Here is a 26,693-nt window from a genome sequence, read left to right as displayed (position 1 = left end):
GCCCCGCCCCTATTGCATGCCGTTGCTAGGTAACCCTGACCAGGAGAACGAGGAGCTGAGGGGAATCATCAAGAAGATCTGGAAGAGGATGAAACCAAAACTACTGGATGAAGTAATACCACCACACGAAGGTACGAATACCACCACACGAAGGTACTAATACCACTGATACTACCAGAACCAATACAATACAGAGTACTACAAGGAACGCTGCTCGTACCAGCACAACTACCACTAATACCACAACAAATAGTTCAGAAAAATCATCCAAAAAGGTTGCACAGTATTTAGGTGGCCTGTAGACATTTAGGAACACAACTCTGGAAGAAGAATTCAATTGAAGAGCCACGTGTTCAAAGGATGCAAAGTTTCCATAAGATAACTGCTTGCATTGGAGGGAATCATTAAACAAAACAGCCCCTCCCCTCCTTTCCTATGCACTCTAGCTTCACTCATAAAACTGAAGTTGGGAGGAGCTGATTCAATAAGAACAGCAGCACTGTTATTTTGATCTAACCAAGTTTCAGTTAAGAACAATCAAGGTTGTGCTTGGTAATAAAATCATTGATTAAAAATGTTTTTCCTGCCAGAGACCTGACATTTAATAAAGCCAGCTTTAGTGTGTTAAAATCATTATCCACCCAATGTTTTGGGACTGGCTGTGGTTGATGAGGAATGGATGAAATTAAAAAGTCATGAGTGCGATCCGTTCTGTAGCCTGAGCCCAGCACATATCAGTTAGAGCTTGCTGTATTTTGTACACAAGTAACTGAAAATGCTGAACTGTTATCAGGCTGTGGAGACAGAGATAATTCTGCCATCGTTGTAGAGGTGGGGGTGGTGCAGGTCATGCCTTTGGTGATTTTGCCTGATTCTTGCTGCGCTGGGCTCTACCTGTTAATCGCCCTCGCATTTCTCTGGGAAGTGATTTACTTTTAGGCTTTTAGGCCCAGCAGTGTGTTAGCATTATCTTGTCCACTGTTTTGGATCCATGGTAAAGTGGTGTCGTTCCCACATTGTCTGTTTACTTCCACATTCACTTCTAACGTGCATTTTAGTTTCCAGTACTGCAATCTTCTGTAGAAGTTTGTGGTAGTCGTCTGCAGAGAAGGGAGGAATCTTGCTACTAATTATTTAAGCTCCGTGTTACGTTCCTGCTGACTGACTCCACAGAGGAGGAGGTGACCGTGGGGAAGTTCTACGCCACCTTCCTGATCCAGGATTACTTCAGGAAGTTCAGGAAGAGGAAAGAGAAGGGAGACCTGACGGGGGAGGCCGACACCACCAACCCGTCTGCTATACAGGTCTGTCCACCTGTCTGTCTGTCCGTCCGTCCATCTGTCTGTCTATGGGGGAGTTTAGTTTTCAAGTCTGTTAATAAAGCAGTGCTCCATGCTGCAGCAGCGGCCTCTAGTGGACACCAGGAGAACAGCATGTATTGCTCCACAGGACAAACATGGGGGTTTTAATGGGGTTCAGGACTCTTCTGGTCCTTCAGGGTCTGATTGGAGCTTAGCATCAACTACAAAACTGTGTGTGTGTGTGTGCAGCTGTGTAAAGCCGGTCTGCAGACTCTGCAGGATCTGGGTCCAGAGATGCGTCTGGCTCTGAACGAGGACCTGGAGGACGAGGACGAGGACCAGGAGGACGATGCTGCCTATCAGGTCTGTATTCACTGAAGTGATGTGAGTGACGTCCTCGCGTCCGTCTGTCTGTCCGTAACCAGCTGGATCCGTCTCTGTCTCTGCAGGAGGACGACGGCCTCGGACCAGAGCAGGACCGGCGATGCTCCATACTGACCACGCCCACGGGTAAACATAACGTTACCATGGTTACACCATCAGACAACACAACATGTTACAATATATATCATTTATGTTAAGTCATCACGATTTCGTGATCTGACATTTATTTTAATTATAAATATATAAAAATATATGTAAAAATCTTTTCTGCCAGGAAACAAAAACATACTTCAATGACAAAAACAATCACCGTGATAATAATTATGTTATGTTATATGTTATATATAATTATTTATATCATTGGGTCATCTGCATGTTAGTCAACTCATTCAGGTCACAGAGCCCGTTGAGATTACAGACCCCGGTGAGGTCACAGACCCTGGTGACCTGTTGTACTGACGTTCCTTCTGCAGGTCCTGGCGGCGGCATGGGGGAGGGGGGTGTGTCTAATGGCGGTCTGGTCCACCGGGTTGGGTCTCTCACCAAGATGCCGAATGGCAGTGAGCACGAGGAACATCTTCGCCGTGGAGACAACACAAGGTCATCCCTCAACCATCACCACCGCCGCCGCCCATCCCTGAAGAACGGAATGCTGGACCACAAAACCCCCCCACACCACAAACCCACCAGGTACCATAGAAGGACTGACCTCTATCCCTCCAAACCTCCTCACTCCATCACTCCATCACTCATCCCTCATCACTCCATCCCTGATCAATCCATCCCTCCATCAATCATCACTCCATCACTCCATCCCTCATCACTCCATCCCTCCATCCTATTCTCCATCCCTCCATCACTCTATTCGACCATCAGCAGCTTGGTGTTGTTGGCCTCCTCCTGATTGGTCGAGCCTCTCTGTCCGCCGAGAGTCCGCCGGGTTTGAAGCGGCTGTGGACTCGACCAATCAGACTGTTGTTCTGCAGGAGGAACTCTAGAGACCGGTACTGGAGGACCGGAGACCTGGAGGTCTACGGGGAGCAGGGTTACTACAGCAGAGAGGAGGACAACGACAGCATCAGCTCCAGAGAAAGGTACACAGACAGGTACACAGACAGACAGGTACACAGACAGGTTGTCTCTGAGACAGAGTTGTTATTCTGACAATATAAATAAAGTTGTATTATTTGAATGCGTCCCCTTTAGACCCGACCCTGACGAGCCTCCTCTCTACAGAGACCACTACGACAGCCACGCCCCCTACACCAACAGTAACTATGGTAACGGATACAGTGAGGCCAGGAGGACGACCCGGAGGCGCCTACTTCCTGCCACGCCCACAGGTGAGCGTTCTGTGATGTCACAACAATTAGAGATGTTCATGTTTCTTTCATGTTGCCCAGTAGGAGACGAGAGATTAATTATTTTTTTATTGATTAATTACTATTGTTATTATTATTATTGTTATTAATATTATTGTAATTGTTGTTATTATTATTATTATTATTATTTATTGCTGTTATTGTTATTATTATTGTTATGATTGTTATTATTGTTGTTATTATTGTTGTTTGTTTCGTTGTCGTCCGTCAGGTCGTAAACCGTCGTTCAATATCCAGTGTTTGAGGAGACAGGAGAGCAACGATGACCTGCCGGTCCCCGGAACGTACCATCCAACCTCCCCACCACGCCGCACACACACACAGGTAACACACACACACACACAGGTAACACACACACACACAGGTAACACACACACAGACAGGTGTGTCTCCTCCTCAGGTGTGTAACCCCCCGCCTCGTCTTCCTCAGCAGACCTTCAGCAGCTACGAGTCTCGCCGCTCCTCCGGCCGCTCCTCAGCGGCATCCTCGGCGTCCTGGGCCAACCCCTGTCCTCGCCGCGGCCGCCTCCTCTACGCTCCACTCATCCTGGTGGAGGAGGAGGGCAGTCCGCCGTGGGGGGGCGGAGTCAGAGGAGGAGGGGAGGGGAAGAAGGCCGGTCCCGGAACAGGTCAGATATCCCAGAAGGCTCCGTGCTAACACACCAGCATCCCTGTGTTGTATGTAGCTTCCATGCTTACAGGAGGCTCCATGCTAACAGAAGGCTCCATGCTAAAATAAGGTTCCATGCTAAAATGAGGCTCCATGCTAAAATAAGGTTCCATGCTAAAATGAGGCTCCATGCTAAAATAAGGTTCCATGCTAAAATGAGGCTCCATGCTAACAGCATCATCAAGATACAAACCTGAACCCTGAACTCATCAGATTTTGGTCTCTCATCCTTCAGGGGTCAACCTGACGGGGGCAGCTCCCAGACCGGCCTGGTACGGTGGCCCTGCAGGGCCCTCAGGTAGGAGGGGCCTCACACTCTCACCTGTGTACTCATGAGTAGGTAGTACACACTGAAAGTATATAGTACTTTAGTAGGTGGAACATAATGAGTATGAAGTATGTGGTACTGTAGTATGTAGTACTTTAGTATGTAATACGTTAGTAGATAGCACACTCTGAGTATGTAGTATGTAGTACTGTAATATGTAGTACTTAAGTATGTAGTACTTTAGTAGATTAATCAGACCTCTGTTGTCGTGTCCCTGAACATGTCATGTGACTGCTGGTTCTAGCTCCACCCCCCTACAGGGCTTACACTACCCTCAGAGTCCCGTCCCAGCTCGGCGCCCAGCTGACGGAGAAGCGAGGATCAGCTGACAGTCTGGTGGAGGCGGTGAGGAGATGTCCATCCATGATGCTGTTACCTTTCAGTCAGACCACGGCCCCTGATCCTTTGTCCTGGTCTCTGCAGGTCCTGATCTCAGAGGGTCTCGGCCTTTACGCCCGGGATCCCAAGTTCGTGGCGTTTGCGAAGCGGGAGATCGCTGACGCGTGTCACATGACAGTGGATGAGATGGAGTCCGCCGCCAGCGACCTCCTCGGCACAGGGAGCCACGGTTTCCTTGGCAACGCCGCCGCCGACCCCGCGGCGCTCTACAGCGATGAGGAGCCAATCAGGACGGGACGTGACGAGGACGAGCTGGCCGATGAGATGACCTGCGTGACATCATTCTGATGGGCTGATGCTCTGCACCAATTAGAGACGAGCCTGAGGGCAGCATCAGTAATTGACAGGACAATGTGACCAATCAGGTGACATCACAGAGAGGAGGCGGGGTTTAATGGCGGTGATTCTGACTGGACAGCGGCGGCCAAAAGAGTGTCTCGTTACTGTGTTGACTGCCCCTACGCTACACAGAATCACACTGAATTGTTGGCCATTTTACAGGCTATGTTGTGTTTTATAATTCATAATTTAAACAAATGTTAGCCTGGATGCTAATGATTAGCTCACTACCAGCAGACAGCTAGCGTAGCTACGGCAGACAGCTAGCGTAGCTATGGCAGACAGGAACAAACAACACCAAGGTATGAACCACACGCAGCTCGGTAGCATTAGCTCACGTTCAGCGTAAACAGCAGGGACCAAACATTGTTAGCTTAGCATCAAGATCACACGCAGCTAGCCCAAAGATTAGCATTGTACCATAGCTGATTAGCTTTAGATGCTGCTTCAAACTAGCACCGAAATATCTAGTTATAGAACCTGAGACCCGACCAGGACTCTGAGACCCCGACCATGAGTCTGAGACCACGACTCTGAGACCCCGACCACAACTCTGAGACCAGGACTCTGAGACCCCGACCACAACTGAGACCAGGACTCTGACACCCCGACAACGACTGAGACCCCGACCAAGACTCACAGACCACGACTCTGAGACCACGACTCTGAGACCTGGACCAATACTCTAAGAGCAGGACTCTGAGACCAGGACTCTGTGTGTATTTGAGTCCTGTGAACAAAGGCTGCAGATGAACTGAAACTGTGTTTGTTGGCTGTGATGTGAAACGTTTGTTCGTGACGTCGTCTTTCAGACGGTTGGCTGCTCTTCTTGTCTTGTCAGTCTTAGTTTAGTTTTACTTTGGACCGATTTTGTACCAGTTCGGACCGGTTACAGCAGTTAAGGGCTTTCTGACTTCCAGCCTGGATCCTCCACAACGTCTCGTTTCTTCAATAAGAGTTCATTAGCATCATGATGTTTTCTAAGATCCTCATCAGGATGAAAGGTATTCACAAACATCTGAGCCCTTCATCTCCATGGCGACAGATGCCGCCGGTGACATCAGAATGAGTCCCAGACTAGAACAAGTCTGGACTAGAACAAGTCTGGACTAGAAGGACCAGCTGGAGGTCTTGTGTTTAAACCAGAGATGTTCATTCAATCAGACAGCATTCAGGATCACACCCCTAGCAATGGGGTCAGCCACGCCTCCTCCTTGGTCTCGGATCCAATGAGCCTCGGTCTGATAACAGTTCTGCTGAGGAACGTCCGTCTGAACACTTGTTTATCTCGAATAAAGACTGAAAACAAGTTTGTGTCCTCCGTGTTCTTTCAGACCGCAGGTTCAGTCTGTCAACATGACTCAAATTATGCTCATAAAGGATGCATACTTTTATACGCTCATAAAGGATGTGTACTTTTATACGCTCATAAAGGATGCATACTTTTATACGCTCATAAAGGATGCATACTTTTATATGCTCATAAAGGATGCATACTTTTATACGCTCATAAAGGATGCATACTTTAATGCGCTCATAAAGATGCATACTTTTCTATGCTCATAAAGGATGCTTACTTTTATAAGCTCATAAAGGATGCATACTTTTATACTCTCATAAAGGATGCATACTTTTATACGCTCATAAAGGATGCATGGTTGTGAGCTATCTTTTCACCTATCAAGTTGACACCTGTTTATTGGGTTTCACTGGGAAATACCTACAAATGTAGAAGATTCTGGAAATTAAGTTATTTATAGATATCAATGTTATTTATTTTAGAAGCTGCACCAATCACACTGGCACTTCTACACATCCACAAATATGAAATAGGCCTTCTATTTATTCTTTGGAATGGCTCAATACTGAATGTTTTTTTTTCTGAAACGGATTGTTTTCGTTTAACATTTCGTTTCAATTTAACTCAATTTCATATTTTAAAGATTTCACAGCGGTTCCCTGAACGTCTCAGGGTGACCGACGAGACTTCAACATCGCGCGGGACTATGCCGCCCCTGCGCTTGCAGCGACTGTTGTCGTTGACCTCATCTTCATGCAGATCTCGCGAGGTTTGCGGACTGACGGCGTTGGAAATGGAGTCGGAGGGGGCGGGGTGCAGCAGGAGGGAGCAGAGATGTTTGGAGGCTTTTTTTAATATAAAATTATTTATTTAAATAAAAATGGCCGCCGTGGAGAGCGGAGAGGAGATACTGTAAGTGGTGTTTTTACCTTTTATCCTCCGTTAAAGCGCCGCCGCCGACGCCGCCTCCGACGCCGCCGAGCGTTTTCTGTCGTGTGTTTTATTGAAGTAAAAGTGCGTTGTTTTTTACCCCGGCCTGTCTCCGCGGAGCGGGGTTAGCGGGAATACGTCACCAACTTACTGCTAAGTCTGTACTTTAGCTGCTGTAGCCGGAGCGGAGACGCGGGCGGCGGCGTTAGCTCTAGCCGGCTCTCCGAGCCCACCGGGCCGCTCCGACTTCTACACAAGTCCCCTGGAAGTCGGGCCGGGTCGGCGGCGAGGTGTCCGCCCGCCCAGCGCAGTGTCCGCCCGCCTCCGTCAGACAGCAGCGAGCTAACTGCTACTAGCTCGTTAGCAAACACAGAGTGTGTTTACAGTGCTGCTCATTAACCCGGGTTACCCCCCTACACGCACCGTTATGTGACCCCCCTCCATAGATCCCATCAGCAGGCAGCTGCCTCGGTGCTGCTGAGCCAGACAACTCTGTGTATGGATGTGTTTGTGTGTTCAGGCTGGAGTCGAACCTGCGACCCTGATTCACCTGCAGCTTCATCATAACACAGGGTTCCCAACATGAGGGTGGGGGTCCAACAGGGGTCAGATGGGGGTACTAGGGGGTCAGCAGGAGGGGTCAGTATTAGTGGGTCAGGGGGGGTCAGTATTAGTGGGTCAGGGGGGTCAGTAGGAGGGGTCAGTATAAGTGGGTCTGGGGGGTCAGTAGGAGGGGTCTGGGGGTCAGGAGGAGGGGTCTGGGGGGTCGGCAGGTGAACGGACACAAACTGACTTTGGTCCTTTTCAACTAAAAAACAAACATCGAACTTCTCTGAATGATCATCTGGGAGGAAGTACTAGTATTAGCAGCAAAATATACTAAAAGTACCAAAAGTAAAACGTATGTGTTACCCCTGAAATATTATGTACTATAGCATTCTGTTTTTATGACGAGTGAATATTTGTATGAATATTTTAATGTCTGTGTATTCGTGATACTTATAAGACAGAAGTACTGCATCACATACCTGTTTTTAATATAAACAGTAACTATATTACAATTTGAAGTTAAGGTAGTTGAGTCGAAATGTAAAGTATAAAATACTCACATTAAGTATGTCAACAGTTTACTAAAGTACCTGAGTAATCAGTTCATGTGATTGTTAAGAGTGTAAGAAAACAGGAAGATGGAACAACGCAATGTCGGCCAATCAGCTGATGTCCCTGTGTAGTGGGGGTGTGACATCATCAGCCAGCTGATCAGACAGGAAGCTGCTGTTGTTGTTGCCGTGTAGCTTCAATGGGCTGATAAATGATACGGTGATGATGAGTTTGGTGAAGAGACTGGCCGAGACCTAGTCCAGGTTTTATCCATGATGCAGGTCCAGGACTAGTTTCTGATCAGTGATGACGACACAGATTCACTCGTGACCTTAAGTAGTCTCACCGTCACCGTGGAGACGGGAACACTAGAGTCTGGCTCTAGAGAGGCTTTATTTAATTTCTTATTTAATATTATTTGTTTTGCAAAGCGATTCCAGAATGTTTTCGGACCATTTTAGTTTTAAACAGATTTTGATGATTATCAGAATAATATGGAGAATCATAATTATTATTATATACTAGTCCTCACCCTGGTCTCTGGTCTCCATTAGGGCTCTATTGAAACCTCAACGCTTCATTAATAACAGTTTGTTATTATTAATAACATGTTGGAGTCCTACAGCGACCACGTTTCTCTAATTACCTCATTCTCAAAATCCATGTTTTTATCTACGAACTCTTCTGCCTCCACCCAGGTGTGTCGGCGGGTAAGGGTTGGTCCAGGTGTTACATCATTTCCTGCCTCTCTCATGGTACTTCCTGTTGATAAGCCATCTGCTGTAACGTCCCCTGAAGTCTTAATCTGACCCATCGACCTGATGCCAGGCTATGACCCTATGATGTCATCAGTTATGTAATTTTGACAGGCATGATGTCATCTCTTTGTCACAGGGAGGAGGGTGAGGAGGGACCTGTTGACCCCCAGCCCCCCTCCAGGGAGAGAGACAGGTCCCACAGTAAGACCAAGAAGGTCCGCAGGGAGCGTCGCCATGCCGACCGGGAGACAGAGACCACACCCGCTGTGCAGCAGACGGGGGCGGAGCCACACACCCAGGTAACAACAGGGGTCAGAGGTCAACACTAGGGCTGTAACGATACACGTATCGAAGCTGAAATCGCGACACTCAGATCCACGAACCTGTCTCGCGCCACGAGAAGGCAGAATCGCGACACAACTTCCAGTCCAGATCAGCACTTTGAGCTGTAAGTAACACCTAGGGATGCAAACAATTAATCGATTATCGATTAATTGTCGATAAGAAATTACTTGATTAAAATAAATTAATTGCAATTAATTGCGTTTTGAACACGTAATTCCCCAAATTATAAGCGGTAGACGATGGATGGATGGATGGAAATTCCTCAAATTGATGCATTAAAATGAAATTATTCAAAATCTGATTTGCATTTTTCTTTATATCATAAGGAAGATAGCATTTGATGTTACGTATACAGTAGATGGAACCTATTCAGAGGGAAATTCAGCTTCTCAGAAGAATTGCCGCTTATCAATTAATCGATCATCTATCGATAAGATGAAACAACTATCGATTAATGAATTACTCGATAATTTGCATCCCTAGTAACACCACATTAACACCGCAGCGGTCGTTCGCTAATTCTCCGCCGTTGTTCGTTCACACGAAGCACCGCTGGAGTAAAGACGAACCGCTGTGTAATTCACAGAAAGCAGCGCAAAGAGACGTCCCGGTACACGTCATGATGATGACGTATGTGCGTTTTCAAGGGGTTTCCCTGGAGTCTCCCTGTCACTCAAAACCCGACGGAGGCTAAAGTTCACTGAAGTCTCGGTCCGGAGGGCTGACCGTCGCGGAGATTTTTTTTCATCATAACCACTCGGTGAGTTAAAGTTTTTTTTGCCGGTGACAGACGCTGTTTATCGGGCAGAAATGTGAGGAGGAGTCCGTAGGACGGGCGGGAGGAAGGACGCTTCTCCACGTACAGCTGCGGTATTTGTTTCCCCGTTGCCAAAGTCAGTTACAGTTACTAGTTACCTTAGTTTGGTTCTGCAACGTTGCTTTGTGGGACATTTCTCTGTAGTAAGTTGAGTGAGGGACCTGTGCAGTTAACAGACCATCAGATAGACACGCCCTCCACGCCAAATCTGCATCTTACATAAATCAAATGTTTAATTTAAAAAAATAAATAATATTGAAATTTGTATCGAACCGTGGGTCAAAAATCGTGATACAAACCGAATCGTGAGTTTGGTGTATCGTTACAGCCCTAGTCAACACTAATAATGTGATGACTGCCGGTTTGATGCCTCTAAAGCCAAACAGACCCAAGCTACCCCATGTACAGAGGCTTACGGTGGTCCTGGCTTCAACTCCCGCATATCACTCCCTCTCTCTCTCCCCGTTTCCACACTGTCTGAAAAAGTAATAAAAAGGCTTGAACAGCGCTCCAGCCAAAAGAAATAATAACAAAAAAAAAAGAAAAAGCAATGTAACAGACTGTGATTTCTAAATGCCTCTCGTGGTTACAGAGAGTCTTTTATAGCGGTGTCTCAGCAGACTGCAGACACATCGGCTATGGAGTTCCACAAGGAAGCTGCTGAGACCCCTCAAGGTTTCTGTCCATATGGCAGAAATGTGGCTATAAAACGTGTTTGGTTCCAACTGTTTATCGCCATGTTATGTCTCGTCCTCTCTGTGTATCCCAAAGATAATGTTCGCTGAGGTGTCAGCTGATGGGGATCCATTTAATAAACAATATGTTCCAATATAATAAATGTGTTCAGGATGAGAAGCTGGTTTCACGTCACTTCCTCCCTGCAGCCGTCCGAGCCAGTGGCGGGCCCCTCGGAACCGGGGTCCGAGTCGGCGGCCGGCAGTGAGTCTGCAGGTTCTCCCAGGCAGCGGCGTTCTGTCATCCGGGACCGCGGGCCGCTGTACGACGACCCATCACTCCCTGAAGGCTGGACACGCAAACTCAAACAGAGGAAGTCTGGACGCTCAGCGGGGAAGTTTGATGTCTACCTGATCAAGTAAGCCACACCCATTTTTTAGTGTTGGTTCCTCATCCTGAGTAAATGATCAGAGACGGTGTGTTGTTTCTATCTTGTTGTTCAGCTCGGAGGGGAAAGCATTTCGTTCCAAGGTGGAGCTAATCGCTTACTTCCAGAAGGTTGGCGACACGACCACCGACCCCAACGATTTTGATTTCACTGTCACGGGACGTGGAAGCCCTTCTCGCCGCGAGAAACGTCCCCCCAAGAAAGCCAAGGTGGTGAAACCATCAGGACGAGGCCGGGGGCGGCCCAAAGGTACTCAGGCACTTTCATCAGAAATGTAAAGAAAGTTAATTAACTCCACAATGAGTAGAGTTCTAAGTGTTTCTGGTTTTCTAGGCAGCGGGAAGATGCGTCAGGCTACAGAGGGCGTGGCCATGAAACGTGTGGTTGAGAAAAGTCCGGGCAAACTGCTGGTCAAGATGCCCTTCGGCAAGGCAGAGTCCTCCACTGGGACCACCCCTACCGCCTCAAAGGTACAATTGGTCTGCCATGAAGTCAGTCAGTCATAATCAATGTGGACTCTATACCTCCCGTACTACGATACGGGAGGTCTACCTTCCTTACTAGGACAGGTTTAAGGGTCTACCTACCCTACAAGGACAGGTTTAAGGGTCTACATACCCTACTAGGACAGGTTAAAGGTTCTACCTACCCTATTAGGATAGGTTAAAGGGTCTACCTACGTTACTAGGATATGTTTAAGGGTCTACCTACCCTACTAGGACAAGTTTAAATGTCTACCTACCCTACTAGGACAGGTTTAAAGGTCTACCTACCCAACTAGGATGGGTTTAAGGTTCGACCTACTCTCCTACGATAGGTTTAAGGGACTACCTCCCCTACAAGGACATGTTTAAGGGTCTACCTACCCTACTAGGACAGGTTTAAGGGTCTACCTACCTTTCTAGGATATGTTCAAGGGTCTACCTACCTTACTAGGATAGGTTTAAGGGTCTATCTCCCATACTAGGACAGGCTTAAGGGTCTACCTACCCTACTAGGATATATTTAGTGTCTAGCTACCCTACTAGGATAGGTTTAAGTATCTACCTACCATACTAGGACAGGTTTAAGGGGTTGTTGTTGAGGGAAAAAGTTTAAAAAAAGATACAGACTGGAAGCATCTAGTTCATCCTGATTAAAAAATGCTAATATCAACCTTTTGTTGTCCGTTCTACCACATCTACCGCCATTAACGCAGGCAGGAAGTGGTTCAGTAGTAAACCCCGCCTACTGCTGGGCCAAGCGTGACATTAATGACCAGTAGTTCTCCATGCTCAAAAGTTGAGAATATTTTAAAAACATGACGTGTGCCGCACGTCCCTAACCCTAACCGGAGGAAAACCATGGTTTTGTGGGTTTTTAGCGATGTGACTGGCCTTTTTCAAGGACTTTCATCATATCCCTGCCATGGACTACCACTATTGATACTATCTCTTCTGTTAATGCCACCACTACTGTAAATGCTACTATATTATACTACTACCAACCCCAAATGCAGTTGGAACCCAAGGGCCTGGGCTGCACGAGATTTCTGCCTAAGCAAGTTTTTTCTCGCCACTGTCAAGCATATCCTAGTCCTGCTCAATGACTTCTGTTGTGATATGACACTATAAATAAAATTGAATTGAATTGAAATGAATCCCATGAAAGGTTGTAGGTGGAATCTGCTTTGGCCTTCAGGTGCCTGCTGAGAGTTGTGACCTGAAGTTGGCTTGGGCGGTACGGTACTAAATGTAGACCAGAGCATTTGGAAATCCAGTGGGTATGATTTTCAATATGTCATAAATCCTGACGCTGCTCTGACACTGTATTGATGTGATGTGTTGTAATCCGGGCTGCCCCTGACCAAAATGGGGCCCTAAGTGAAAACGTTTCTTGATACATAAATAAAATAAATAAAGCTGACTCACAAAGAGTGAGTAAAATGTAAAAGTAACTTCAAAGTAAATTAACAGGCAGGAAAAATAACTTCACACTGAATAAAATAAATAAATCTGAGTCACAAAGAACAATTAAAAATTAACAGTACAACTTGTGTCTACAAAAAACTAACAGTCAGACCTTTGAGTCTTTCAGGCACTGAAAGAGTGCAAAACAAGCATGTTGAGCATGGAGGTTTAGTGCTTGCTTATGCCACAAAGTTTTAAATTTTTACTAGTGCTGGGCCGTTAACACCATTAACAGCGTTAACGGACATCAACGGCATCGTTAATTAACGACGTTAACGGCGCCGTTAATGTCCGTTAACACCATTAACAGCGTTACCGGCGTTAACGGCGCCGTTAATACGGCCCGCCCAGCACTAACTTCAACAAAAATACCCACCTTCGAGAGAAGCACGAGTTTCCTCTTGTTTTGCTTTTTTTTCCCTCTTCCTCGCGCCTGACTCGTAGGTTCTTTTCGAAGCCATCACGTCTTCACCTGCAGCTGCTTGACAAGTGCCTGCAGCGTATGCGCATCTGACCAGTGATTGGTCAGATCGATTGCTGTCAATCATTGCGGTGACTGCGCGTGCGGTGTCAGATTACAAAAAAAAAGGTTTCTTCTTCTCTCTCTTCTCCTGCCTCGTGCTGACAGCTGATCAAGTAGCCCCACGGCTGTGCATATGAGCATCCTTTGTGCAAAACGGGGCCCCTATTGGATCGCGGGGCCCTACGCACTGTGCATGTTCTGCATGTAGGCAGGGGCGGCCCTGGTTGTAATGACCAGCAGACGCCACCAGACGTCTATAGAGGAACAGGAAGTTGAACTCAGAAAGATGGAGACTGTTTTTCCATCTTCTGTTGCCTTAAAAAGCTGTTTCTAGTCTGGACGTCAGTTTTGGTTCATTTTGCTTTAGAAAACTGAAATTAAAGTGACATCCAGAGTCTCTTCGGTTTTCTCGGATCTTCACGGACTCGGTGAGCTTTGTCGCCGCTGATTTTCATGGTGAGGATCTCGCAGGAAGATGATGTGTGCATCGACAAACTATAGTTAGTGCTTTAGGACCTCAAAAGTTGCAATGTGTTATTATTTTTATCATTATCATTTTCAGAATGCAGTCACAATGTTGATACTGATGCCACTTGTTGATGTTGTGATTCCCTGCAGGTGGTGTCTCCTGCCCTGGTGCCCAAGTCCCGTCCTGGCAGAAAAAGGAAATCGGAACAGGAACTTCCGAGCCCACCACAGACCACCCCCAAGAAACGGGGCAGGAAACCAGCCTCAGCCTCAATAGCATCATCAGTCGCCACAGCATCCACCTCTACGGCATCAACCTCAACAGCTGGGAGTTACGCTGCAGCTGCCATTTTAGCTGCCGAGGCCAAACGAAGAGCAACCAAGGAGTCTTCCACCAAAATGGTCGTCCAGGAAACAGCCTTGCCAATCAAAAAACGCAAAACGAGAGAGACAGTGGAGGAGAGGGAGAGTGTAAAAACTCTGGTCGCTACAACAACCGAGACTGAAAGAAGGGTCACTGTAGAGGGGGAGGCAGGTACGGGGGAGGGGGCTCCAACCCCAGAACCTCAGCCAGCCCCCTCTGAGCAGAGCCAGGCCCAGCAGCCCACCGCTTCAGAGGAAAGTCAACCACATGGACACAAGGTGCATAAAGGGAGGAAGCACAAGGACAAAACAGGAATAGCAGCAGGAGAAGGAAGAAGCAAAGGAGAGGAGGTAGATGAAGATGTAAGTGATAAGGGAGGCGAGGGAGGAGGTGGAGGAAGAAGTAGCAGCAGCAGTAGCATTAGCCCATCAAAAAGCCACAAAAGGAAGGACCGGCCACCCCACAAACACCACCATCACCACCACCACCACCACCATCATCATCGCCACCAACATTCCTCTGCCTCCACATTGGATCCGCCTCCTCCAGTCTCTGGACACTCAGCACCCCACCTAGCACCCTCCAGGCATGAAGTCAAGCCCACGACTGGGCCTCAGCTCCCCACCCAACAATTGCAGCACACCCAGCAGCCTCCTCCCAGACCACAATCCAAGTCTTCTCCTCAGTCCTTCCCTGAGCCTCGACATCCTCCCCCTCAACCACAGCACCAACCCCATTCCCAGCAGCATCCCCAGAGCCAGTCTCCCAGTCAACTTCAAGCCCAGCCTCGCTACCCGGCATCGCAGACCACTCCTACAAGGCATGTCTTGCCCCAGCCAAGGTCCCAACAACCCCCATCCCAAACTCATGGTCAGACCCAGACTTCCCCACAAAAAGCCCAGCCACAAACTGTCCACTCCCCAGCCCAGCACCAAACCCAGCTTCAGGCTCAGCATACTCCACTTCAGTCACACCCTCCCCAGTCCCCATCCATCCTGCATAGTCATCCGCCCCAAACAAAGCATCCACATCCACAAACCCAATCTCCCACAGTACTCCAACCTCAAACCCAACCCATGCACCCATCCCAACCACAAATCCAACTTAAACAACAATCTCCACCCCAGCCCAGACAGTCACTGCAGTCTCAACTCCAACCCCAGACCAGGACGCCAGCCCAAATGCAGACTCAACTGCAGCTCAGATCCCCTGCCCAAATGCATTCTCAATCCCAGCCCAGGCCCCCACCCCAAACTCAGCATCAGACCCAACCAAGAACGCCAGCCCAGACTCCTCCTCAACTCCAGTCCAGAACCCCAGCCCAAACTCCGCCTCAACTCCAGTCCAGAACCCCAGGCCAAACTCCATCTCAAACCCATCCCAGGACCCCAGCCCAAACTCCGCCTCAACCCCAGTCCAGGACCCCAGCCCAAACTCAGTCTCAACCCCATTCCAGGACCCCATTGCAAACTCCGCCTCAACCCCAGTCCAAGACCCCATCGCAAACTCCACCTCAACCCCAGTCCAGGACCCCAGCCCAAACTCTGCCTCAACCCCAGTCCAGGACCCCATCGCAAACTCCGCCTCATCCCCAGTCCAGGACCCCATCGCAAACACTGTCTCAACCCCAGTCCAGGACCACAGCCCAACCTCAACCCCACCTCCAACCAAGACATCAAGTGCAGCCCCAACCTCAGACGAGGCACACATTTCAACACCAAATCCAGACGCAATACAGACCACAACCCAGACAGTCTCTCTCCCAGCCTGGGCCAGCCCAGTCCCAAGCACAACCTCCCTTTCAGCGGATTCAAACACAGCCACGACCACAGCCCCACCCTCAGCTCACCAGGCCCCATGTGCAGCACCTCCCATCCCACCGGCCATCTCCCAGCCTAACCAGGACCAACCTGGTCCCTGCTCAGCAGAACCAGAGCGAACAGCCTCAAGATCTGAGCACCACACGGCCCAGCCGAGGAAGCCTGCTGCAGAGCCGAGAGGTCGGTGTGGAAGGCGGAGGGGCGGAGGGGAGAGGGGAGCCGGCCAGGGCGTCAGAAAGCCGAGAGGTTTCAGCGGGAGAAAGGGGGTCAAACAGCACCTCTAGGCCTCCCAGCTCGATGCCTTCTGGACCTCCAGGGGTAGCCGGGGCCGGTCTTGTTCCTGGGGCAGATGGTAGGGCTCGGCTCCGGGCAGAGCCAGAGGCGGCAGGTGAGGGCAGGGAGCTCAGAGACATCGTCCCACAGTCTGCCGTCCCCTGTCCCAGCAGAGAAGAGACCGTAGAGTCACGGACTGCCGTCAGCGAGAGAGTCAGCTGATTGGTTGGGCTGATAGGCTGGCTGATCGGAAGACTGGCGGACCAAGTCTGGTGGACTGAGTCTGGCGGACTGAGTCGGCACCAGGTGGAAGAGGAGTGACTGGGCTGCTCGTGGAGGTTTAATGATTTTACACTGTTTTCAGATAGAAGGATAAGGTCCCACGCAGCTGGTCAGACTGTCGCAGCTTCTACTCAGTCTGGTTCTGTCTGGAGACTCTGTACAGTTCTGGGTTTGAGAACCGACCCGGCGCTGAGGGACCGAGAGAAGAACAGATAGTGTCTTTTTCTAGGAAAAACAAACAAAGAGGAAAAAACGATAAAAAGTGTGTGTGTATATATAATCAAAAGGCAGCTGTTGTGTCCCGCTAGTCTCCGAGGGGAGGGGGGAAATAGTTTGGAACTAAAATCCAATGCTTAACAACACATTACTCTGAACGAAACCTTGCTTCCGGAATATAACCTGTTTTTGTTTTTTTGTTTGTTTTTTATTTCATATTTTGATAGTTTATTTTTTTTGTCTGTTATACAGCTTTAAACTCTGAGATTATTGACTGACGGCCCCTTATTTAAACTCCTGGTTCTAACTGCCGGTCTCACCAGCCGGCTTCACACTGGACACGGAAGAGTCTCCTCCTCCTTCCTGTCTCCATGGAAACCAGCGTTTAGTTAGTTGACCCAGTGTTAAGTTGACCCAGTGTTAAGTTGACCCAGCATTTAGTTGACCCAGTGTTTAGTTGACCCAGCGTTTAGTTACTTGACTCAGCGTTTAGTTGACCCAGCATTTAGCTGACCTAGTGTTTAGTTAGTTGACCCAGTGTTAAGTTGACCCAGCATTTAGTTACTTGACTCAGCGTTTAGTTGACCCAGCATTTAGTTGACCCAGCATTTAGTTACTTGACTCAGCGTTTAGTTGACCCAGCATTTAGTTGATCTAGTGTTTAGTTAGTTGACCCAGTGTTTAGTTAGTTGATCCAGCGTTTAGTTTAGTTGACTCAGCGTTTCTTTGACCCAGCGTTTAGTTAGTTGACTCAGTGTTTAGTTAGTTGACCCAGCATTTAGTTTAGTTGACTCAGCATTTAGTTAGTTGACCCCACGTTTGGTTAGTTGACCCAGCATTTAGTTGATCTAGTGTTTAGTTAGTTGACCCAGTGTTTAGTTAGTTGATCCAGCGTTTAGTTTAGTTGACTCAGCGTTTCTTTGACCCAGCGTTTAGTTAGTTGACTCAGTGTTTAGTTAGTTGACCCAGCATTTAGTTTAGTTGACTCAGCATTTAGTTAGTTGACCCCACGTTTGGTTAGTTAACCCAGCATTTAGTTAGTTGACCCAGCATTTTGTTCAGGTGACCCAGCGTTTAGTTTAGTTGAGCCAGCGTTTAGTTAGTTGACCTAGCCTTTAGTTGACCCAGTGTTTAGTTCGTTGACCCAGCGTTCAGTTGACCCAGCGTTGTTAGTTGACCCAGCATTTAGTTAGTTGACCCAGCATTTTGTTAGGTGACCCAGCTTTTAGTTAGTTGACTCAGCATTTGGTTAGTTGACCCAGCGTTTAGTTAGTTGATCCAGCGTTTAGTTGACCCAGTTTATACTTAGTTGACCCAGCGTATACTTAATTGACCCAGCGTTTAGTTGACCCAGCGTTTGGTTAGTTGACTCTGCGTTTAGTTGACCCCGCCTTTAGTTAACCAAGTTTTTAGTTAGTTGACCCAGTGGTTAGTTGGTTGACCCAGCATTTAGTTTAGTTGACTCAGTGTTTAGTTGACCCAGCATTGAGTTGACCCAGCATTTGGTTAGTTGACTCAGCGTGTGGTTGACCCAGTGTTTAGTTTAGTTGACTCAACGTTTAGTTGACCCAGCGTTTAGTTAGTTGACCCAGCGTTTAGTTGAGTTGGCCCAGTGTTTAGTTAGTTGACCCAGCGTTGTTAGTTGACCCAGCACGGTGCTTCGTGTCCAGTGTGAACCCGCCATAAGACCCCTCTTGTTGACTGACAGTCCCCTACTCAAACCGGTCCCCTACTGAAACCGGTTCCCTACCGAAACCGGTCCCCTACTGATACTGGTCCTTGAAAGCCTCAGAGGTGATGGGGGTGGTGGTTTGCACCTTTAACATGTTCCACGAAGGCCACAATAAACAAAGATGGAGGTCTATAAGGTTCTCCATCCTCTTCCAGACTGCCCCCCTACAGGTAGCGGATCTGAATTATGAGTGTTTATGTTCATGGCTACACAGACCTCATTTTTTAAATCGATTTTGAATATGGTTTGAAATGTTTGAAGAACTGGAGGAGGTCTTGATTTCTCTCGGAAAGAGTTGGTGGTATTTTGAAACCTCAGACGTCCTCATCGGTTCTCAAGTGTTTCAGCCAGCAGTTCTTCCAGTTGTTCTTCTTCCGTTCTGGTCTTCATTGAATCTATTTTGGTCGTTTTGTTTCCAAAGGAAGCGCTTTAAATCTGAAACCAAACCCACTGTTACAGTAGCTTTATTTGAGTTTCTGGTCTTAATGAAGGAGGTGGACTCGTTTTTATCGTGTCTTTGTGTTGAATGTCTGGAACAGTTTGCTCTCCAACAGTTTATACAATCAACCGCCTGCATGTCGCTCAGAGACCCTGCAGGCCTTCAACCCACGTACTAAGGGGGGACCTCGCCACTGAGGGGGGGGGGCCGCGACACCGAGGGGGGACCTTGCCACCAAGGGGGGACTTTGCCGCCGAGGGGGGGCAGGTCACTGTCAGGAGAAGACGTTAAACCCTGAATGAAGTCTGGTTCGGCTTCATGTGGAGTCGCAACACAAAACTATTGAGTGAGCAGAACACAAAGTTTGAGTCTGTAGGTTCAGATCTGAGAGCCTGAAGGCGTTCTAGACTTATCCACCAAACCAACGGAATCAGCTGGAGAAGTTCGGCTGGTTTGTTTGAATGTCGGTGAACATAAAGAGAAACGAGGTGTTCAGATTCAACAAGCTGCCTCAGATCTTTAAAGACCCAGTGAAACAAGTGAATGGTGTACAGATGCATATCAAATCCTTCGTGTTTGATTGGACCACTGAAAAGTGGGCGTGTCTAGCAGCGTGATGCAGAGAACTCTTGGCTCCACACAGAAATAAAAGAAGTAGAACAGGCATTCAAATCGCAGCAGCAGCAGCACGGTCAGATCAGCAGCTGTTTCCATGTGTACCGTTGCCATAGCGACCGTTGTAGCTGACTAGCTACCTAGCAGGGAGCTACCTAGCTAACGATCCAGACATCCTCTCTCTTCTGGTGAGCTGTGACATCACAGCCCCACTGACGTGTCGTCCCCATGACGACTAGCAACAATCACCATTTTATTTTGTTACTGGTCACATGACCTCCTTTACGTGTTAGATCTGGAGATCGAGGGAGACGTCTCCCCGTTAGCCAGTGTTAGCTAGTTAGCCAGTGTTAGCTAGCTAATCCTCCAAAGTCGCATGTGATTGGAGGAGAGTGATGAGTGATCAAACATTGTAAACCGTTTTACTGGGATTTGATCTTCTAGCCGGAGGAAATTAGGAAAACTGATCTCACTGGTTCTTTCAAAGTTCTGACAAGATCCTGGTTTTTCGACCTTAGAACCGCTTGGCGTCCATCGTCCAATCACAGAGCTCATAACGAAAGCCCTACTGGAGTCCCTGTCCAGCATCCGTCCCCGGTCTGGAGACTGAACGAGTCCGTCCTGTCTCAAAGACGCCTTCAAATGCAACTCGGAAATGTGGCCTTCTTCTGATTTGGAGGATCTGGCTGATGTATCCTTCAGGGTCCGACGTATCCCAGGATTCATAACGACGACTGGACGTCACGTCATGTCTCCTCCAATCAGAGGATCAATTACCAGAATCCCATTAGACTAGAATCAGATAACGTTAACCTCCCTCCCGTCGTCATGGTCCACTACAGCTGGTTGCTAGGAGACGGTTTAGTGTCAGACGACTTGCTTGGTTTTCCCTTCGCCGTCTCCCGAAGATGACGCATCCCTGAAGGACGGATGCTGGATTGGGACACGGCCACTTCCTGCCTGCTGGAGCTCACTGCGTATGCTCAGTAGAGTCCCTTTGAACCTGCAGCTCATACCGCGCCAGTGCGTCGTTGATGTGGAGCTCTGTGATTGGCTTTTTGTTAGTGAGGTGCACCCTGGGAGTCGTAGTGGACTTCTCTCCCTCATCTGGATGTACAGACGGCGTTCTAAGCACCTTGGTGGTAACCTAGGCAATGCTCCAGTGCTTTACAGAAAACATCCCACAAGGTCTTTGTCCCAGACTCATTAACGTGCCTCGTCCAGCCGCCAGAGCCATCGTGGTCCCCTCTGTCATCGTGACCTCACGCGGTGCCGTGGTCCCCTCTGTGTCATCGTGACCTCACAAAGCGGCGTGGTCCCCTCTGCGTACGCGACACCCCGCCTGCCGCCACCGCCGTCCGGTCCACCGTCAGCATGCTGTCTCTCACGCAGCTGCAGGAATTGAAGGTCCCTCTGTGAACGGACTCTCCGGGACCCGCCCGGTTCAGTAACCAGCCACCATATTGCATGTTCCAGAGTTTAGTGCCTATAATATTGTGCGTCTTGCCAGAAGCCACCATGTCAGCGAGCCATGTTGTGTTTCTAGACTTAGTCGTGATGTGTGTGGTGACTTCATAGTTGCTGATCTTGAGGATGAATATTCTGCTTTTACTGGTTGGACTTCAGTGGAAACAACAAATACACCGTCGCTGTAGACAAACTAGTTTTTACCTGTTTTCTTATTTTACTTTCTAACTAAAAGCGTTTGTTGTCCCCTGATTTGTGTTTGATTGTTGCTCCACACCAATGACCAGTACACAATCCAGTACACACTCCAGGTACTTGTACTTCTCCTCTACTACACACTCCATCCAAACGACCTCACACACTTATTCATCAATATATATTAAAATCAACATTTTTCTATCAAATTGATATGACTGACTAGACGTTCATTAAAGTGGGCGTAAGGCAGGTGTAGTCAGTCCTAGGGCAGGTTTAGGCAGGCCTGGGGCAGGTGTAGGCAGGCCTAGGGCAGGTGTAGTCAGACGTAGGGCAGGTTTAGTCAGGCGTAGGCCAGGTTTAGGCAGGGGTAGGGCAGGTTTAGAGAGATGTAGGGCAGGTTTAGTCAGGCATAGGGCAGGTTTAGGCAGGCGTAGGGCAGGTTAAGACAGATGTAGGGCAGGTTTAGTCAGGCGTAGGGCAGGTTTAGGCAGGGGTAGTCAGTTGGGGGGGCAGCAGTTAATCCAGGTTCCTGTCGTCATGGTGAGAACTGATGCAGCGTCTTAATGGAACAGTTCAACAATCAGATGGAGACGATGAAGCGTCTCCGTGTCCTCGCTGTCCGACGGCCACCAGTGTCACATGACTCAGCAAGGAGACCCAGGTCTTAACTTGCTTAGCTTAGCATAAAGACTGAACAGGGAAACTGCTAGTATGGCTCTGTCCACAGGAACCCAACCAGCAGCTCCATGTGATACAGGACCTGGGCCTGACCAATTCCTGGAGTATTGCCAGGTAACAGAAAGTTAAATAGACTTCTATTTAAACTCATTATTGATTACTGATCGTCACAGAGACCATCCTCGAAGCAGGACTGATGAGGACTGCACATCCCATGATGCGCTGCTGCCACCTGCTGGCTGTCACAGAGAGGAAGACCCCATGAATGTTTCTATATTCATGTTATAACAGCTCCTGTTCTGTTTGTTTTGTAAGTTTAAATAAAGTTATGGATGGAACGGAAATAACTCGTGACCTTACAGTGACGCGGTGAAAACCCGCGTCTCTGATTGGCTGAGCAGACAGACAGGTAAAGATGGCGGCTCAGGTGTTCACGCTGCTGCTGCTGTTGCTGCTGCTGCTGGGACTCTCGTTCGGATCCGGTCCGGACCCTGAACGCGGCAGGACGGAGTTGCGCCGCGTGCGGAGCCTCGCTAATTCCAGGTACGGAGGATGTTGGGCGCGAGCTCTGGAGCAGCTGGACACGCGCTGCAGGGACATGACGTCAGAGAGCCAGAGCCGGATGGCGCTGAGTTTCACAATCTGTCACCTGAGCAGGTAAATGTGATATTTCTCATTAATATTCATGAAATGATCACTTCAGGCGATGTATACATCATGGGGATCTGGTGTTCCTCCTGCTGGTCCCCATGGTGGTCCTCCTGATGTATCTGGTCCTCCTGTTGGTCTTCCTGGTGTCGTCATGTGTTCGTCCCTATGTAAAATATTCATCATAAGATTTGTTTATCCTACAAATAAATAAAAATATAAAGTGGATGTTCATCAGATGGAAATTATTTAATAGTAACTCTATTATTTAATGCCGTTTTTATGAATAAGTGATTTCTGTTTAAAATAATAAATCAATGAAAGTTTGAAACTCTCACTGTCAGCTCTGGCAGGGATTTCCCAGAATGCCCTGAGGGGTCAGCGGTCAACCGGTGTACAGCTGCGATGGACGGTGTGGCCTTCAGCACCTACACCGAGTTCTTCACTCACACTCACTCCATCTGTCACTTCCTGCAGGCTGACGCCTGGCAGGGCCGCGCAGAGAGCTCCATGCACAGGTGAGACAGGTGACGGGTGAGACACCCGCACAGGTAACAATTGAGACGGGTAACGGGTGAGACAGGTGGTGTAGTAAAGACTGTAGTCAGAACCCAGAATCTTGACTGACAGGCTGACTTGTGTATTTAACTGTGTGTGTAGGTTAACAGAGACTTCTGCAGGTGTAGCTGAGCAGCTTCAGTCCACCAGGCAGGTGGCTGAGGAGCTCTTTGATGCCCAGAGTGCTGCCTTACAGGTGCAGCAGGAGATCCTGGATAACGGAGAGGAGCTGAGAGTCACCCTGAAAGACTCCACCCAGGGTAACGCACACGTATAATAGACTGGGGACCTGAGGGAACCCACACTGAATATACACTAAAACACACACTGAACCTTAAGACTGAACTCAGGACAGAATCACAGAATCTCATGGTAAGGTTCAGATATGACAGAATCCTGCTGGTTACCATGGAAACACAGTCAATGGAAAAACACAGGAACAGAAATGGATTTGGTGTCTCTCCCCCCTTGTCTCCCCCCTGCCTGTCTGTCCTTCAGGTCTCCGGTCTGTCTTCTCGGAGCTCAGCAGTGTCTCCAAAGACCAGCAGGTGGCGCTGTCTGAACTCTTCAACAGAGTTTCTTTCCTGCAGAGTTTCCTGCTGATGGAGGCGCAGAGTCTGAGCTCCTGCTGCTACAACGCTGCCGCCCTCGTTACCGCCTTCCTGTTCACCTCCACCCAGCGCTCCTCCCGGGCCAGGTGAGTCCTCCTGCAGGGTCCTCCTCCAGGGCCAGGTGAATCAATCTTTTTGAGTTATTCGTGTGTGTGTGTGTGTGTGTGTGTAGGCTGGTCTTGCTGACCCTGGTGGGTCTGAACTTCTACCTGGAGAAGAGGATCTACCAGTCTGTGATGAACTCGGATCGTCCTGAACACAGGAACCTGGTGAGTCACCTGACAGGTCACCTGACAAGTGTGCTCCGGCCGTGTGTCCCTGTCTAACCAGGTGTGTATGTGTGTGTGCGTATGCAGGAGCTGGTGTGTGTGTATGTGGGTGTGTGTAGGCGTGTCATGCTGTGTGTAGCCGTGTGCGTGCTGCTGTATGTGTGTGTTGCGTTCAGGGACCCTCTTCAGCAGAGTCTGCAGCTGCTGCAGCAGCTCCGAGAGACGCAGAGCGGCCTGCAGGAGGCGCTGCAGGCCGCAGGTGAGCACCTCCTCATGCACCTCCACCAGGACAGGTAGACCACCACATGGGGCTGCTCGATTAATGGAATTTTAATCTCAATTATGATTTTGGCTTCCAACAAATATGAAAACAATGCACCAAAGGCAATAGACCAAATTTGGTTACTTATCTCAAAAGTCTATGACCAAACAATACAGGAACAAACCTGTTGAAACAAGTTTTTTTTTTAAGTTCAATAAATGCCTGTTTCCAAAAATCAATGATTAATCATGTTAAATAATCATGATCTCAATATTGAACAAAATAATCGGGATTGTGATTTTTGCCATAATCGAGCAGCCCCACCACCACAGGACAGGTAGACCACTACAGGACAGGTAGACCACCACAGGACAGGTAGACCACTACAGGACAGGTTGACCTCCCGATCACCACAGGACAGGTAGACCACTACAGGACAGGTAGACCACCACAGGACAGGTAGACCACTACAGGACAGGTTGACCTCCCGATCACCACAGGACAGGTAGACCACCGCAGGACAGGTAGACCACCGCAGGACAGGTAGACCACCAGACCACCGCAGGACAGGTAGTCCACTGCAGCTAGCTGCTGATTGGCTCGTTCTGTCTGACTGTCTGTCTGTCTGCCTGCCTCTCTGCAGAGATGTTGGTCCAGCGACAGAAGGACGATCAGCTGACTGCCCAGGTGAGAACAGTATGATGTCACAGAGCAGAAGGTTATTTCCTGTTGCATCACACTGACACTGACCAATCGCACCTGTTCCAGAGGAGGTCAGAGCGGAGGAGAGAGGAGGAGCTGAGGAGGGGGGGTGGAGTCAAGGAGGAGGAAGAGGAGAAGATGTGCAGCATGTTGGTGTCTCAGACCACAGACCACCCAGACCTCTCTCACGTCGGTCAGTATCTGTCTCACGTCGGTCAGTATCTGTCTCACCTCTCTGTCCATATGAACATTATTGATGTGTATTTGTACTACAGGTTGGAGCACTGACAGTATTTTCAGCAGTACAGTGAACTGCTCAGCAGCTGACATTACCCACAATGCCTCAGTGCAGGGTCCCACTACCCAGAATGCCCCAGTGAGGTCAGGAAGACATCCTCGGCGCTCCTCCTCCTCGCCGCTGGTCTACAGCGTCCTGGTGGACAACACCCGGGTAAATATCACCTCAGTATTATTATTGATTATTGTAATATTGTGTTTACAGCGACGTGTTGCTAGGTGATGCGTTACCAGGGCGACGGGCCACTAGAGCATTTAACAAGCTCAAAGCTTAGATCCGAAGAAGATATAAAGGCGCTCGTACAAGGTGTACGAGCGCCGCTGTATCATCAACATGTATATGATGCACAGCAAACTTCGCTTGTTGAAGAGTCAAAGACAAACAAGACGAACAAAGGTTGACCTTTTTACAGTTGTTTTGAAGCCATGGGCTAATCAGAATTCCGACGCTCGTTGAATACGTCACACGGCCTGGTGCGCCGTATCCGTCTCTCTGATGTTTTGTAAAAAGAGACACCGCTGCTGCGTTACGCTGCAAAGCAAAGTTCTTTATAAACGGTACGATCTCCTTTTGCATGATTACGGTCAAATCTTCTGTGTGATAAACAAATGTATCACTGGGAGGGTCTGCTGTGGCAAGTGCGACGCCTAGTGGGAAAGGTCGGTATCACCTGGTCTGGTCTTTGGCTTAGTATCACACCGGTTTGAATATGTTTAAAATGTAACCGCAGGTGTCACCACATCAACCAGGACTGAAATTTGAATACAGAGAACTAACATGGCCATGACCTCTGACCTCTGCTCTCCTCCCATCCTCCTCCTGATTGGTCCGCCTCCTCCTGATTGGTCCGCCTCCTCCTGATTGGTCGTCCTCCTCCTGATTGGTCCGCCTCCTCCTGATTGGTCCTCCTCCTCCTGATTGGTCCTCTTCCTCCTGATTGGCCAGCCTCGTTACAGCCTGAGGAGCCGACGATCAGAGGCTCACTGATCAACTCTCTTCTCCACATTTTAAACTTTTTCTCAATATCAATAAAACTGAATTTTAGATTTTAATTGAGAGTGAAGCTGGTGTACCGACTCAGTGCTGCCTCCTGCAGGACATCACCACAACAACAACAAACAGCTGATCACCCTGCTGTTCACAT

The 26,693-nt window shown here is 48.6% G+C and overlaps 3 protein-coding genes across 19 annotated transcripts in view; all 3 read left to right on the top strand.

The window, feature by feature from the left end:
- cacna1fb (calcium channel, voltage-dependent, L type, alpha 1F subunit) overlaps positions 1 to 6,097 on the top strand; it is a 31,459-nt gene extending 25,362 nt beyond the window's left edge. Inside the window, exons 40-51 of the mRNA XM_084016374.1 lie at positions 30 to 131; positions 1,174 to 1,304; positions 1,551 to 1,664; positions 1,751 to 1,811; positions 2,159 to 2,375; positions 2,672 to 2,779; positions 2,892 to 3,028; positions 3,279 to 3,391; positions 3,498 to 3,696; positions 3,973 to 4,035; positions 4,310 to 4,410; positions 4,489 to 6,097. Of these exons, the coding sequence (XP_083872500.1) occupies positions 30 to 131; positions 1,174 to 1,304; positions 1,551 to 1,664; positions 1,751 to 1,811; positions 2,159 to 2,375; positions 2,672 to 2,779; positions 2,892 to 3,028; positions 3,279 to 3,391; positions 3,498 to 3,696; positions 3,973 to 4,035; positions 4,310 to 4,410; positions 4,489 to 4,752 (1,610 nt within the window). The 3' untranslated portion in view covers positions 4,753 to 6,097. The remainder of the gene's footprint in view (positions 1 to 29; positions 132 to 1,173; positions 1,305 to 1,550; positions 1,665 to 1,750; positions 1,812 to 2,158; positions 2,376 to 2,671; positions 2,780 to 2,891; positions 3,029 to 3,278; positions 3,392 to 3,497; positions 3,697 to 3,972; positions 4,036 to 4,309; positions 4,411 to 4,488) is intronic.
- Positions 6,098 to 6,906: 809 nt separating this feature from the next.
- On the top strand, positions 6,907 to 21,577 carry mecp2 (methyl CpG binding protein 2). Of its 14 annotated transcripts, none has more exons than XR_014597551.1 (7): positions 6,907 to 7,015; positions 9,029 to 9,191; positions 10,939 to 11,147; positions 11,233 to 11,426; positions 11,511 to 11,647; positions 14,268 to 17,858; positions 18,074 to 21,577. XR_014597551.1 is itself a non-coding variant. In XM_084014908.1 (6 exons), exons 1-6 carry the CDS (start codon positions 6,984 to 6,986, stop codon positions 16,794 to 16,796), a joined length of 3,264 nt encoding a protein of 1,087 aa, XP_083871034.1. In that variant the 5' UTR covers positions 6,907 to 6,983; the 3' UTR covers positions 16,797 to 21,577. The 14 variants fall into 14 exon arrangements, 2 of the variants coding, with proteins under 2 accessions (XP_083871034.1, XP_083871035.1); XR_014597552.1 differs by having other exon boundaries at positions 14,268 to 18,020; positions 18,123 to 21,577; XR_014597553.1 differs by having other exon boundaries at positions 14,268 to 18,052; positions 18,286 to 21,577.
- Positions 21,578 to 21,727: 150 nt separating this feature from the next.
- LOC311016923 (uncharacterized protein) lies at positions 21,728 to 26,601 on the top strand. Of its 4 annotated transcripts, XM_084014946.1 has the most exons (11): positions 21,728 to 22,315; positions 22,603 to 22,858; positions 23,194 to 23,367; positions 23,510 to 23,667; positions 23,906 to 24,104; positions 24,191 to 24,287; positions 24,375 to 24,546; positions 25,193 to 25,236; positions 25,318 to 25,444; positions 25,527 to 25,702; positions 26,280 to 26,461. In XM_084014946.1, exons 2-11 carry the CDS (start codon positions 22,617 to 22,619, stop codon positions 26,334 to 26,336), a joined length of 1,446 nt encoding a protein of 481 aa, XP_083871072.1. In that variant the 5' UTR covers positions 21,728 to 22,315; positions 22,603 to 22,616; the 3' UTR covers positions 26,337 to 26,461. The 4 variants fall into 4 exon arrangements, with proteins under 4 accessions (XP_083871072.1, XP_083871073.1, XP_083871071.1 ...); XM_084014947.1 differs by lacking the exon at positions 26,280 to 26,461 and adding an exon at positions 26,495 to 26,601 and having other exon boundaries at positions 21,728 to 22,858; XM_084014945.1 differs by having other exon boundaries at positions 21,728 to 22,858; positions 26,280 to 26,460.
- The last annotated feature ends 92 nt before the right edge of the window (positions 26,602 to 26,693 follow it).

This window comes from Eutrigla gurnardus, assembly GCF_963514095.1.
Source record: "Eutrigla gurnardus genome assembly, chromosome: 8".
In the NCBI taxonomy this organism is placed as follows: Eukaryota; Metazoa; Chordata; class Actinopteri; order Perciformes; family Triglidae; genus Eutrigla; species Eutrigla gurnardus.
The sequence above is the reverse complement of the archived record's forward strand: the minus strand, read 5'-3'. Positions and strand labels throughout refer to the sequence as shown.

What these genes read in the sequence shown, in the direction of transcription:
- mecp2 (XM_084014908.1), top strand. Translation starts at nt 6,984, where the DNA reads ATGGCCGCCGTGGAGAGCGGAGAGGAGATACT. An exon ending in GAGAGCGGAGAGGAGATACT is followed by an intron (nt 7,016 to 9,028) that starts GTAAGTGGTGTT and finishes TCTTTGTCACAG; the next exon opens with GGAGGAGGGTGAGGAGGGAC. An exon ending in TTTGATGTCTACCTGATCAA is followed by an intron (nt 11,148 to 11,232) that starts GTAAGCCACACC and finishes CTTGTTGTTCAG; the next exon opens with CTCGGAGGGGAAAGCATTTC.
- LOC311016923 (XM_084014946.1), top strand. Translation starts at nt 22,617, where the DNA reads ATGGCGGCTCAGGTGTTCACGCTGCTGCTGCTGTTGCTGCTGCTGCTG. An exon ending in ACAATCTGTCACCTGAGCAG is followed by an intron (nt 22,859 to 23,193) that starts GTAAATGTGATA and finishes TCTCACTGTCAG; the next exon opens with CTCTGGCAGGGATTTCCCAG. An exon ending in GGAGGCGCTGCAGGCCGCAG is followed by an intron (nt 24,547 to 25,192) that starts GTGAGCACCTCC and finishes GCCTCTCTGCAG; the next exon opens with AGATGTTGGTCCAGCGACAG.